The 15,540-nt window shown below is 39.8% G+C and overlaps 1 protein-coding gene across 2 annotated transcripts; it reads right to left on the bottom strand.

Moving 5' to 3' along the window:
• Positions 1-492: 492 nt before the first annotated feature.
• Positions 493-13,789, bottom strand: acot9.1 (acyl-CoA thioesterase 9, tandem duplicate 1). 2 transcript variants are annotated; one of them, XM_061093696.1, is made up of 16 exons: positions 13,622-13,789; positions 7,693-7,787; positions 6,540-6,566; positions 5,889-5,934; positions 5,417-5,587; positions 5,256-5,293; positions 5,074-5,157; positions 4,364-4,467; positions 4,206-4,279; positions 4,033-4,100; positions 3,835-3,946; positions 2,669-2,759; positions 2,397-2,482; positions 2,203-2,290; positions 1,967-2,117; positions 493-1,133 (listed from the first exon to the last, which is right to left on the bottom strand). In XM_061093696.1, exons 1-16 carry the CDS (start codon positions 13,633-13,635, stop codon positions 1,078-1,080), a joined length of 1,305 nt encoding a protein of 434 aa, XP_060949679.1. In that variant the 5' UTR covers positions 13,636-13,789; the 3' UTR covers positions 493-1,077. The 2 variants fall into 2 exon arrangements, with proteins under 2 accessions (XP_060949679.1, XP_060949680.1); XM_061093697.1 differs by lacking the exon at positions 6,540-6,566.
• Between the last annotated feature and the right edge of the window lie 1,751 nt (positions 13,790-15,540).

Raw genomic sequence — 15,540 nt, 5'->3', positions numbered from 1 at the left:
CAAGTCACCTAATAAAAGCCCTCAAAAAGAAAATTCATTTGCCTGAATAATTATCCTTACAATTTCAATAGGGCCTCACGTCTGTCAGTGCCTGTCAGTGCTCGGGCCCTAATAATACAGACTGAACCAAGCTTTATTATTTACATATTCATATGAACATTTTTTACCTTATATCAATCAATCAAATTTTATTTGTATAGCCCATATTCACAAATCACAATTCGTCTCATAGGGCTTTAACATGGCGTCCTCTGTCCTAAACCGTCAACAAGAGTCAGGAAAAACTACAAAAAAAAACCTGTTAACAGTGTAAAAATATATGTGTTTGAAAATGTATTTATTTCCAAATATCAACCTGTTTTGATGATGATGGATCAGTGCTGGTCTGTTGCAGTGAGAAGTAATAATATAAGTAAGTAACAATAAACAATGACATCTTCCAGTAATGACTTGCATTAAAATGTGATGAAAACAAAACACACAACAACAAAGTCAAGATAAATAAAAATGTATTTATTGTATTTGTAAGGCAAAGAATATATGATGCCAACGTTCCTCTGGCAGCAATCTGACACAATCATGATCAAGCGCCTTGTTCCATATAAAAAAAAAGCAAAGTAAATGAGTGTTATACAGTCAGCAACAGAGGAATATAAAATATAACATATTGTGATATAAATCCATGCACATAGTGAATATATGAGGTTACAACAAGGTCAGTTCTCCAGTCCTGCTGAGACGCTGTAAACTCCGACTGGTCGTGAAACACAACACTTGTGTTTTTCTGACGCTGCTTACAAGTGTGACAGAAACAATTAAAAAAAAAAATCATTGAAAATGCGTCTGTGCTCCAAACAACCAGAACTGTAAAACCACCAGAACAAAGAATGTAACAGGAATCAGAAACAGCGACCATCTGGGTTGTGGAAAATAAATGAGCTAGTCGTGATATACAGTATGAGGGAAGTACATGGAATTATCTGCATACACACACATACACACTCTTACACACACTCTCGCACACACTCGCTTGTCAGACGCTGAAAGGCTTTGGCAGGAAGTTCTGAGCGTGATCCCTCAGGCCTCCACTGTTTGGTTAAAGTGTCTCTTTCCGTCCAGGTACAACATGGACTCTGTCAGACAGGAACAAAACATCAGCATCAAAATCTGCTACTTATGAAAAATGGATCAGAAACGACTGTTTATCTTTTTACTCATGTAGCTGAAGCAGAGAGGATTTCTCTGAAGCTGGTATTTGTGCTCAAATGTAAAGAGTAAAAGTAAAAAGTCGTCAGGAAAATAAATACTCAAGTATAGTACAGATATGTGAAAAATCTACTTAAGTACAGTAACGAAGTATTTCTACTTCGTTACTTACCACCACTGTTTAAAAATAATATCAATAACAGTCTTAATTTATTATACTATTGCTTTCCCTATAATATTTATATATTTTATTCATATATGTATTTCTACATAATTTTTCGTTTAATTTCTCGCATTGATTTATTTCTGTTGTTTTATATATTTTTCAATTTACTTAAATAATTATTGCTCGATAAATTTATATATGCTTTACTCTCAAATCTATTGCCAGACTTAATTAATTTGTGATTTTATTCCTTAATTTCTTTGTTTCTTCATGATTTTACCCCGTTATTAATATTTACTCCCATGTTAACTGTATTTATAGATCAAAAATGTAAATTAATATGCTATACACATTTTATTTATATATTCATATGAACATTTTTTACCTTATATATGTGTTCATGTGTTTGAAAATGTATTTATTTAATATTAGGATTTCTCTGAAGCTGGTATTTGATGTGAATTACAAATGTTGTGGTGACTCGATTTTCAGTTGAAGTTGTTTGTGTGTGTGTGTGTGTGTGTGTGTGTGTGTGTGTGTGTGTGTGTGTGTGTGTGTGTGTGTGTGTGTGTGTGTGTGTGTGTGTCTGTCTACCTCCATATGTCTTGGGGATGATGCTGGGGACGTCACGGTCGGAAACAAAGGTGAAGTGGAAGACGTTGGTGGTGTTGTGTTGGCGGGTGAGCGGGTCGAACACCTCGCTGTGAACTCTGACCTGGATGTACTTCCCCTGTGTGTAACACACCTGAAACACACAAAGTCACTGGTGTTAACAATTACTGCCTGACAGAAACCTACACACACACACACACACACACACACTCTCCAACCTGTGAATTTAGCAGCAGCAAAGAGCCGATATCCACAGGTTTCTGGAACAGGATATCATCAACAGCCACCAGGCGGGGTCGACATCCTCTGCCGCACAGCAGGAGAGATGATGTCACTTGGTTTGTCAATTAGCACCAAACAAAGATCCTATGATTATCGTTCTAAACATCAAGCATGACTATCCCTCTCTCACCCGTAGGAGCTGGCGTTGGCCCAACCCAGCTCGTACGCCTTTCTCATCAGAAAACCTCCGAATATCCTGTTGAAGATGTTCCTCTCCTGCTCAAAGCAAAATACACTCAGAGAACAACAGACCTCAGATCCACGACCGATTTATACTGTAAACAACGTGCATGAGTGACAGACACGACCTCAGCGACAGGCCTTTTCGTTTTGTAAAAACGTAGAAACATCAAGCCTCAGACGTCCTCTCTGTCTTTGTTCTCCAGATGTTCCTCCTCTCACCTGAGGGTGGCAGATCTCCAGTCCTTTCAGTTTGGCGTCTTCCATCCACACCGAGTTCGGAGGCAGAACTCTGGAGCTGAAGCTGACCGTCCTGCAGGAGAAGACGCATAGTAAACGTATAAAGTATAATTACACATTTTAAAACAAATATGATTCATCTAGTTTCTAAGTTTCTGTACAACTCCTCCCCCTCTGTCAGAGCCACCATCACAGAACTGCACTAAACCTGTCTCCTGCTCTGTGGATCCTGTACAACACTCCGCTCCATATACACTTACTTCACATCATACGTGATATGTGTTCATATACACCATATTGATATTATATATCATTTTATACAATAATATTGTCTTTTGCACACTCTGTCTACATATTCTTACACTCATAGTATATTATATTATCTATTGTATAGTCAAATACTTATATTTATACCTCTACTATATATCATATATTATATCATACTCTCTGTATATTCTTTGTATATATAAGTCTATATACACATATTTATACATGTGTACATGTTATAATTACTATTATTATACCGCCATTACTATTATATATACTGTTGCTGACATTATTACCATATACTGCTTTTATATTGGTATAATTACTATCATATATAAATATATATTATGTTATATTATATACTATATATACTGTACAATTCTTATATACTGTCTAACAATACCATTACCATCATATCATCAGTATTACCATCATCTTGCCACTGCACCTTATCTACCTATTTTATTGTATTTTATCTTGTGCTTCTGTTTTTTATTCTTTCTACCTCAATATTTTTAATTTTATTGTATTGTATTGTATTTTATTGTATTCAAATATACCGGCTGCTATGACAACTTAATTTCCCTTCGGGGATGAATAAAGTAATCTATCTATCTATCTATCTATCTATCTATCTATCTATCTATCTATCTATCTATCTATCTATCTATCTATCTATCTATCTATCTATCTATCTATCTATCTATCTATCTATCTATCTATCTATCTATCTATCTATCTATCTATCTATCTATCTATCTATCTATCTATCTATCTATCTATCTATCTATCTATCTATCGTCTTGGTCATGGCTCTACAGAAGGAACTTAAAGGGATTGTTGTGGAGCAGATGTAAAGAGTCTTTGTATCTCAGCCGTACTTCGTGTCCAGGGTGTTGAGGAACAGACTGTGCACGATCTTCCTCTCCTCGTCCGTGGGTGCAACCTTCAGCAGCGATGCTGTGCTCAGCTCCACTCGGCGTGTTTTATTAGCTGGAAGCACAAACAATTCAGAGAAGAGAAGGACAGAAAAGTTCATTGTATACAATTTTCACCGAGGTAATAAAATCTCGCCGTACCTTCTCCTTCCTGGAAAATCATGTCCTCGTCTGATCCCGCAGGCTTCAGTGGATTTACAAACGCTGCCCTGGAATTCAGCACAGAGAACAGGAGTCGAGGGAGGAAGGAGTCTCAAGGTGGAGATGTTTCTGAGATGGTCAGTGGACGATGAGTTTCATCCTGTGGTTCTTACCTCTTGTTCTCTGGGTCCCGAGCCACCATGACGAACGTGGCGTCCAGAACTGGGGAATAAGCTCCATCACGATACTGGAGGAAGAGACAAAGTTACATTAAGAGACATATTCTTATTCCTCTATACATCTGTGGTGCAGGCAGGTTGAAGGTGTCCACCTGTGACATGTGCATCTTGGCTTCAATAGACGTCTTTCCCACCCAGGTCACATGACCAGTGAACTTGATGTCGCAGTCAGGATAGATGACGTGCTGCCTCATGTCTGACCAACAGAGAAAAATACATTAATGTGCCTCTAACATGGAACCACAGAGACAACTTTGACTTTTTAAGAATCAGTTTTGATTTTAAAACGTCCTTCACAGTTTCCTCAGTTCTGAGGTGACGCCTTAAAATGTCCAGATCCCAAAAATATTTATCTCAGAAATATTAAACTAAGAAAATCTGCAAAATGAATTCAGTTACTTGAGACAAGAGTCAAACAAAATCATTTTTATTATTATTATTTGAGGACCGTGAGGTTATGAGTAGAAGAAAATTCTGATGTCTTGAGCTAAAACAATCATTTGATCAACCGAAGATGAAACTCACTGATTAATTGCTTTGGTCTTTTTTAAGGAAGCATGACAGAAAGGTTCTAGTGTCTCAGTCAGAGCGTTCACTGGTTCTCTTTCTATTATATTAAACTGAATATCTGTGGGTTTGGATGTTGGTCTTCTCTTCGTCTTTCTTTCCACTATATTCTGACATTTTATAGATCATAAATTTCCTGGCAGATTAATAAATACGACTGAGAGCCAAACTCACAATCAGGATCAAACAAATCAAACTGTGGTGCGATCCAACACAGACTGAGAAACACTCTCACCTATTTTGTCCACCAGAGCTGTGACGATAGACAGAGGAGTCCTCTTCAGCGCCGGGTTGTGGGTGTGGGAGTAAGATATGAGGACTGAGGAGGGAAACAGGAAAGACAATGTTCTGGCGTCTGATTGAGTAACATATAATGGTATTGTAATATATAATATAATGGTATTCTTCATACGACACCTGCTAAACTGTCCAAGTCCTCCAGGATTCTACCAAACCTGAGAGAAAACAGACGATGATTTAGAGACGGGGGAAATTCTGTCACGGTTATTTGTAAGTGGTGATATGAGGACAAAAGTGTGTGTGTGTGTGTGTGTTTGTGTGTGTGTGTTTGTGCACACCTGACAGTGTTGTGGAAGGTCAGGTATTTCTCTCGGAGCTGTGGCTCGGAGCCCAGAGGCAGGTGCACCTCCAGGTAGCTGTCCTTCATGGTCTTTGCTGGAAGGTCCTGCTGAGACTTCGCCAACATGGACGACAGCGACACTCGCTCTGTCATGGCGTGCTGGTGGTCACTGTGGAGGGGATTAGAAATCACATTTCCTTTCATATAAAGACCTTAAAGATACACTCCCTGGTAAATATCTACTTCTTCGTAAAGTTTATGTGTTGTTTTAAATGAAAGGTTTAGAAAAACTGAAATATTTAAGGTTAAAAATGTAAATTTAACAGTAACATATGAACTGAAATGAAGTGATTCAGTCTGAGTGGATTTTGTGTAATTCTGCTCATAATCAAACAAACGAACACGTGTGAAAACATAACCTCCTTGGAGACGGTAACTAAACAGCTGATAACACGGCTCTGCTTCAGTACCTCCAGTTGGTGGAAGCTCCTACGATTTCCCTCAGCCTGTTTCGCACTGAAAACACAGAAGAATCAGTCAGAACTTGTGCGTCTGTGGATTTTCTGTGTTACATTGTGAGACAATATAAGACAACACAGAGAAGAGAGGTGGTCTGATGCGGAAAAATATCTTGTTGGAACCAGCTGCAACAAAATACTGAAACTCAGCGGCACAGAGGAAGAAAAACAGACGTCACCAACCAAGGCTGAAGGAGAGGTGAGCTCCACTGTGGAGCAGAGAGAGGTCGTTAGTCCCAGAGTCAGACCTGGTGCTCGGTGAGAAGCTGCTCTACGAGAAACAAGGTGGACGGCCGGTAAAAGAAAATGGAGAAACATGCAAAAGTACTGATGACGTCATAAAGGGTCACAGCCAGTGACATCACAGCAGGTGAAACTTAGAATGAACGTGGACAAGGTCTGGAGAACCACTCGTCCACAATGCTTCACAGAAGACACTGCAGGTGTGAAGTCAACTGGAGGAGTGATGGTCAAGAAACTCAAAGGACAGACGGAGGGACAGAAAGACGGACGGACAGAAAGACGGACATTCCTCAGTAAATTAGCAGGATTAAGAGCAGATGGACAGGTGGTTAAGATTTGTCTGAGTTTACCAACACACACCGTTGGACACGTGTAAAAGTGGATTTCCTGCGGAGAAACAAACAGGATTTAATACCATGTGGAAAGGTCAGGGGGGGGGACAAGGAGAGGAACCGATTTGGGATCATTCACACAAACGTTAATAATGTCACCAGTTTACTCCGTTAAGCAGAGATCACACAGGAAACCAGTGTTGGTTGACCAGCATTTTACACTTTACATTTACAGATATAAAAACATGATGCGGTTGGAGGTGGGACCGACATCCTGCATGAAGCCTGAGTGAAACTGTGCCGTCGATCAGGAAGTACTGAACTACAAGGAACACAGGACACACACAAGCTGTGCAAAATTAAAAAGCAAATCAAAATATGTAATTTGATCGCTGACACTCAGATGATAGATGTGGAAACAACGTGTTGAACAAAGAGAAACATCACAAATAACAACAAATAGTCATTTATTCTGTATGTAAACCGTTAAAATACATATGATCAGTCTCTCTGTATATTCTTTGTATATATAAGTCTATATACACATATTTATACATGTGTACATGTTATAATTATAATTATTATTATTATATTATTACTACTATTGTTATTATATATACTGTTGCTGCCATTATTACTATATACTGCTATTATATTGGTATAATTACTATCATATATAAATATATATTATGTTTTATTATATACTATATATACTGTACTATTTTTATATACTGTCTAACAATAACATTACCATCATATCATCAGTATTATTACCATCATCTTGCCACTGCACCTTATCTACCTATTTATCTTGTGTTTCTGTTTTTATTCTTTCTACCTCAATATTTTTAATTTTATTCTATTGTTTTGTATTTTATTGTATTCAAATATACCGGCAATTTCCCTTCGGGGATGAATAAAGTAATCTATCTATCTATCTATCTATCTATCTATCTATCTATCTATCTATCTATCTATCTATCTATCTATCTATCTATGTATCTATGTATCAATGTATCAATCTATCTATCTATCTATCTATCTATCTATCTATCTATCTATCTATCTATCTATCTATCTATCTATCTATCTATCTATCTATCTATCTATCCATCTATCCATCTATCTATCTATCTATCTATCTATCTATCTATCAACTTCAAAGCGGCTGGGGGTCTTACCCTCAGCCATGTCCGGCGCTCGGCCCCCCGGCGACACCCCCCCGGTGCAGAGAGACCTGGTCGTCAAGGAGGCGGCCGAGCGGAGCAGCAGGAACCTGCGGACGACACGCAAACCAGAAACCGTTTAACATCGGTACACAGGAAGGAAATCACACATATGAGGAGTGGGGGGGGGGGATTTCATGCTCAACGGTCAATGTTGCATATAGGATCAAATGCACATGTGGACTAGATCTTTAAAAACCCATACTGCAGATCCTCTCCTCTTTCCAGAGAACAAACAAAACCCAGGATGACCTCAAAGATCAAGGAGGCCAGACCCCCCCCCACCCCCCCCCCCACTAATCTTCCTCTTCTAATTATAGCTGTTGAATCTGATCTGTGCACAGGGAACAGCTGAGCAGACCGACACTCATCAGGTCACCAGAGGTCAGCATCGTCACAGGAGCTCCACAGCTCAGGTCAAACAGACGCAGACCTTCACAGAACAGAGTCACATGACCTCAAGGAAGCGTTTCATTTAACAACACAAACACAAACACAATCCTTCTTTAACAACACAAACACAACAACATTCCTTCTTTAACAACACAAACACAACAACATTCCTTCTTTAACAACACAAACACAACAACATTCCTTCTTTAACAACACAAACACAACAACATTCCTTCTTTAACAACACAAACACAACAACATTCCTTCTTTAACAACACAAACACAACAACATTCCTTCTTTAACAACACAAACACAACAACATTCCTTCTTTAACAACACAAACACAACAACATTCCTTCTTTAACAACACAAACACAACAACATTCCTTCTTTAACAACACAAACACAACAACATTCCTTCTTTAACAACACAAACACAACAACATTCCTTCTTTAACGACACAAACACAACAACATTCCTTCTTTAACGACACAAACACAACAACATTCCTTCTTTAACGACACAAACACAACAACATTCCTTCTTTAACGACACAAACACAACACAATTCCTTCTTTAACGACACAAACACAACAACAATCCTTCTTTAACAACACAAACTAGGCCCAAGTCGTTCCATCCTTCATTTCTCATTTATTGTATTGTACTTGAATCACATGGTTGTACTTGTATATCATGGTTGTACTTGTATCACATGGTTGTACTTGTATCTCATGGTTGTACTTGTATCAACCGTTGTACTTGAATCATATGGTTGTACTTGTATATCATGGTCGTACTTGTACCACATGGTTGTTCTTGTATCTCATGGTCGTACTTGTACCACATGGTTGTTCTTGTATCTCATGGTTGTACTTGTATCTCATGGTTGTACTTGTATCAACCGTTGTACTTGAATCATATGCTTGTACTTGTACCACATGGTTGTACTTGTATATCATGGTTGTACTTGTATCTCATGGTTGTACTTGTATATCATGGTCGTACTTGTACCACATGGTTGTTCTTGTATCTCATGGTTGTACTTGTATCAACCGTTGTTCTTGTATCTCATGGTTGTACTTGTATATCATGGTTGTACTTGTATCACATGGTTGTACTTGTATCTCATGGTTGTACTTGAATCATATAGTTGTACTTGTACCACATGGTTGTCAGTGTTTCCCCTAGGTTTACAGCTTTGGGGGGGGGGTTTCTTGTGTTTCTTTTAATGATTTTGAACTGTACATTGGATTTCGGAGTGACAGGCTATTCTGTGATGCTCAGAGGACGTCATGTGTTTGTCCAGTTTGTCCCTTCTGTAGGACTGGAAGGGAGACTATAAATGGCCGGGTCTGGTTTCCTCTCACAACTGCCTGTTTATGCTGTGTACGTATGCGACATAACATTCTTAAAAACAGTGGTGTATAAAGTACTTGAAAGCCATACTTTAGTAAAAGTACAGATATCTTACTTGAAAGTGACTCCGGTTAAAGTAAAAGTCACCCGTCAGAAAATGACTTGAGTTAAAGTCTTAGAGTTGCTCATATTAAATGTACTTAAGTATCAAAAGTATCTGGTGTTGAAATGTACTTAAGTATCAAAAGTAAAAGTACAAGTACCAAATTTAATTTCAACTGACTAAAAAATTATAACAACACTATATATATAATGTATAATTTTACAAATTTTGAACCCGAGATGCTGAGGTTAAAATAGTATTGGACAATCGATCTGAACTTCTAGCGACAACAAAGAATCAACACAACAGAATAAACAAGTTCCTCTTGATTCTACCTAAGAACACTAATAGACCAAATTAACCTTTTGTGTCTATTAGCTGTATTGTGTAACTGCCTGGATGTTTACCTGCCTGTATACCTGCCCGCCAGCTTGTCCTCTCATCTACATGTAAGCCTGTTTATTTATCATTAGACTCTCTTCACTGAATGGGCCTGCGGTTGTGTTTGCATTTGTTTCCAGCAGGGTGACAATACACCTGTAGGGTATCTTGCCTGTAGGGACGACAAAGTGAAGACACAACCCTGCTTGAAGTTGTACACATTAGCCAGTTTGTACAATACATATATAAAGACTCAACAGCTTCTAAGTTGTGTTGAGTCAGCACAAAGGGCGACTGAGGATCGGAATTGGCAATATATAGATATATAATATCTTTGCAAAAATTATATTGGCATTATAGTGAGTGGAAAACTGGGCCTGATTACCCAGGGTTCCATTTGGGAGGTCCATTAAAAAAATGAATTGTGTGCGTGAATATGCAGTAGTAGTAGTCCACGACACAGTGTTTGTTTTTGGTTGTGTTGGCTGAAAGTTGTTTTTGCGTTTGCTTATATAATTGGTTGTGTTGTTTGTTTTTCCATCTCGACTTGTTTTAAATCTGTTTGTTTTGTTTACGTGGACGTGTAAGACTAAGTAGACACGACCAACCAATGATAGTCTATTTGCCAACAGTTTTTGTTTAAACCAACTACTTCCAATATTTCTTTAAGAAAAGTTAACCACTTGCTGCTTTGAGCTATGTATTTATGTGCAGATGTTGACACGAAGCAGGAAAGGGAAAACGAATGTGAATCGAAAAAGGAATACCTTCAAAAATTATGTAAAGTCACCTAATAAAAGCCCTCAAAAAGAAAATTAATTTGCCTGAATAATAATCCTTACAATTTCAATAGGGCCTCACGTCTGTCAGTGCCTGGGCCCTAATAATAAAGACTGAACCGAGCTCCTGCAGGAGCGAGAGAGCGAGAGAGAGCGAGAGAGAGAGAGAGAGAGAGAGAGAGAGAGAGAGAGAGAGAGGTGCGCCGTGTGTAAAGCTGCACGTTGCGCCAACCTCCGCCGCTCAAGTCACGAGCCAGTTTTGAGAATGTAAGAAGTAGAAAGTACAGATATTTGTACAGCGCGGCGCTTCGGCTTCCGGTGTAATACTTAAATTATCAAGATCAGTCTTGTACAACCAGGGGGAGATTTCCCCTCTGACAGCCAAGCTGGGTCAGAACCTGTCATCCGGTGGTGACTGAGCAGATTCTTGTCTGGGGCCGGGCGTGCAGCACTCAGGCTCTTCTCTGAACTCGGACCCGGAGCAGGAGAGCTGCTCCTCACAGGAGAGTGGCTGTTACCATCACCACCTGGGAGCGTTTAAAAAACACGGATATTTTGAACTGCTTCTCAGGTGGTTCATGCGACATGTTTCCAGATGGATGCTCTATGTCGCTGGTGGGAGGTTGGTCACCACATGTCTGTGTGTGTGATACAGAGAGCAGAGGAGAGATCTAACCGCGCGACCATGTCGAGACAGAAATGCAAACTATAGATCTGTTTTATAGGAAATGTAACTTAAAATGATTTATGTAGAAATCTGGCGCCATATTAAAAAATAAAAAATAAAATAAATAATTAACTTGACCTTCCAGGGGGGGCGGGAGGTGCCGTTGGGGGGGCGCAGCGCCCCCCTAATAGAATGGTAGGGGAAACACTGGTTGTACTTGTATATCATGGTTGTACTTGTTTCTCATGGTTGTACTTGTATCACATGGTTGTACTTGTATCACATGGTTGTACTTGTATCTCATGGTTGTACTTGTATCTCATGGTTGTACTTGTATCTCATGGTTGTATCTCATGGTTGTACTTGTATCTAATGGTAGTACTTGTCTCAACCGTTGTACTTGAATCACATGGTTGTACTTGTATGTCAAGGTTGTACTTGTATGTCATGGTTGTACTTGTATCAACCGTTGTACTTGTATCTCATGTTTGTAATTGTATGACATGGTTGTACTTGTATCAACCGTTGTACTTGTATCTCATGGTTGTACTTGTATCTCATGGTTTTACTTGTATCAACTGTTGTAGTTGTATCTCATGGTTGTATATCATGGTTGTACTTGTATATCATGGTTGTACTTGTACCTCATGGTTGTACTTGTATCTCATGGTTGTACTTGTATCTCATGGTTGTACTTGTTTATCATGGTTGTACTTGTATCTCATGGTTGTACTTGTATCTCATGGTTGTACTTTTATCTCATGGTTGTACTTGTTTCTCATGGTTGTACTTGTATCTCATAGTTGTACTTGTATCACATGGTTGTACTTGTATCACATGGTTGTACTTGTATCTCATGGTTGTACTTTTATCTCATGGTTGTACTTTTATCTCATGGTTGTATCTCATGGTTGTACTTGTATCTAATGGTTGTACTTGTCTCAACCGTTGTACTTGAATCACATGGTTGTACTTGAATCACATGGTTGTACTTGTATGTCAAGGTTGTACTTGTATGTCATGGTTGTACTTGTATCTCATGTTTGTAATTGTATGACATGGTTGTACTTGTATCAACCGTTGTACTTGTATCTCATGGTTGTACTTGTATCTCATGGTTGTACTTGTATCTCATGGTTGTACTTGTATCAACCGTTGTAGTTGTATCTCATGGTTGTATATCATGGTTGTACTTGTATATCATGGTTGTACTTGTACCTCATGGTTGTACTTGTATCAACCGTTGTACTTGTATCTCATGTTTGTACTTGTATCTCATGGTTGTACTTGTATCTCATGGTTGTACTTGTTTATCATGGTTGTACTTGTATCTCAAGGTTGTACTTGTATCTCATGGTTGTACTTGTACCACATGGTTGTACTTGTATCTCATGGTTGTACTTGTACCACATGGTTGTACTTGTATCTCATGGTTGTACTTGTATCTCATGGTTGAACTTGTATCTCATGGTTGTACTTGTACCACATGGTTGTACTTGTATATCATGGTTGTACTTGTACCTCATGGTTGTACTTGTATCAACCGTTGTACTTGTATCTCATGTTTGTACTTGTATCTCATGGTTGTACTTGTATCAACCGTTGTACTTGTATCTCATGTTTGTAATTGTATCTCATGGTTGTACTTGTATCTCATGGTTGTACTTGTTTATCATGGTTGTACTTGTATCTCAAGGTTGTACTTGTACCACATGGTTGTACTTGTATCTCATGGTTGTACTTGTATCTCATGGTTGAACTTGTATCTCATGGTTGTACTTGTATCACTTGGTTGTACTTGTATCTCATGGTTGTACTTGTACTTGAATCACATGGTTGTACTTGAATCACATGGTTGTACTTGAATCACATGGTTGTACTTGTATCACTTGGTTGTACTTGTATCTAATGGTTGTACTAGTATTACAGGTGAGACAGTATACATGCTGGATCTTGATTGTGACAGAGGACACACCCTCTGTGTCAACAACCCCCCCCCCGTTCGGACCTGGCTATTTCCAGGTTTGGCTGTTCTCTTCACCTCCTGTACATAAGGGAAGTTAAAGGGAACTTAAAGGGAACTTAAAGATAAGTGACGGCAAAGCGCCGGAGGGAACATTCATCAGATTCATGAGCAGGTTTAGCATCGTTAGCTGCTCTGTGGCTATGCTAGCAGTTAGCCGGTTAGCTTTCCACTGACCTGGGGGAGAACATGTTCAGTCCGCGGTGACACAGCAGCAGCTTCCGGTGTCCGGAGGAAGAAGAAGACCGTGAGAAACAAAGATGAGAAGCACAGGAAGTCTCTGGGAGCGAGGAGCCACGACCTGGTTATTCAGAGCTTCAGAGTCTGAGTCAACACTTCCGCCTTGTGTCCAGGCCCCGCCCACTACACGATGACCTCACACGCACCGTTTCAGGGACTTGGATTCCCTGGGTTCAGTCTGTCAGACTTCTTCCTCCTCTTCCCTGAGTTCAGTCTGTCAGGCTCCTTCCTCTTCTTCCCTGAGTTTAGTCTGTCAGGCTTCTTCCTCTTCTTCCCTGAGTTCAGTCTGTCAGGCTTCTTCCACTTCTTCCCTGAGTTAAGTCTGTCAGGCTTCTTCCACTTCTTCCCTGAGTTAAGTCTGTCAGGCTTCTTCTACTCCCTGAGTTCAGTCTGTCAGGCTTCTTCTATTTCCCTGAGTTCAGTCTGTCAGGCTTCTTCTACTTCCCTGAGTTCAGTCTGTCAGGATTCTACTTCTTCCCTGATTCAGACTGTCAGGCTTCTTTTACTCCCTGAGTTCAGACTGTCAGGCCTCCGCTTCTTCCCTGAGTTCAGTCTGTCACTCTTCTACTACTTCCCTGAGTTCAGTCTGTCAGGCTTCTTCCTCTTCCCTGAGTTCAGTCTGTCAGGCTTCTTCTTCTTCCCTGAGTTCAGTCTGACTCAAACAGAAACTGTGAAAACATCCTCTGAGCTTCACAGAGCAAAACTATTGTAATGATCTTAAACACGCTATTCATGGTGCAGTGTGGGGCTTTGTGCTGCCCAGCTAATTCCATCTGTGTGTAAACCTACCGGCAATAAACCTGATTCTGATTGTGATCGTGTCAACAGCAGTAAGGTCAGCCCTGAAATAAATACGTTTTAATAACCTCAAAGTGAGAACGGAGGCTTGGAAACTGACAGCAGCACCACTCTGACCAGCAGCCAGCTGGCTTGTTTTTACTCTCATTCAGTCATTCAGTGTGTTTATTGTTGTGCACAATCCCATTGGCTGTAAAGGTAATTCCTTGCTGAGAACACAGAGGGAGGGGGGTGGTGGGCGACGAAGCATTTGTTTTGGTTCTGGGTCCTGCTGCAAGTTCAAGATCTGGCAGTAAATATCATATAACCTAAAACGTTTTAGTGCATTAAGTGTCTTTGTGGTGCTATAGTTCAGGACACCAGTTTCATAATGTCTGATGTGGCTCTGGAAGAGTCTCCATAACATTTAGAGATGACACATGTATAGGATGAAATGTGCATTTCAACCTGGAGCTGAGGAAAGGTGTTTGCCTGCTCGGGTCAGAGGGGGTCGAACACAAGAAGCTGTTGTTTACTAGCTTGTGTTTGCTGGACCTTGACCCAAACTAAAACTTGCTGATCAATCTTCTGTGTTGTGTAACCCGTGGTTGGGATGTGCAGATTTCCAACACTGCATTCTCGAGGTGTAACCCTGATACAGCCTGACCTTAACTGGCCTTGCTGTCTGAGAGGGTGGAAAATCCCACTGCTGCTGCTCCTGTGTTTGTCTGTCTATCTATTTCCCTGCAGGAGTTTGACTTGCCACAGAGTCTTTTGACACTGAGCTACAGAAGCTGCCTTCAGAACCTACAGACACGTCTGATAGTTGTTCTTCACACTAACTGTTTTTCTATGTGAGTTGATGTTATCAATGCACCGGGGACATTTGTACTAATATTTACTTTAATTAACTAAACATCAGTAATTATGCAAATTGTGCTGGTTTCTCTCTAAGCAACAAACTGGTTCCTGAGTTTCTGTCTCCGCCATCAAAACAAAGATCTTATGACAGAATGAAAACAAACGTCAACGGTCCTCCGACGCTAATTGGTCCGTTGCGAGCGGAGAGCGCCGCTAAT

The sequence above is a fragment of the Limanda limanda genome, chromosome 20 (genome assembly GCF_963576545.1).
Source record: "Limanda limanda chromosome 20, fLimLim1.1, whole genome shotgun sequence".
Lineage (NCBI taxonomy): Eukaryota > Metazoa > Chordata > Actinopteri > Pleuronectiformes > Pleuronectidae > Limanda > Limanda limanda.
This window is presented reverse-complemented; position numbering and strand designations above follow the sequence as displayed.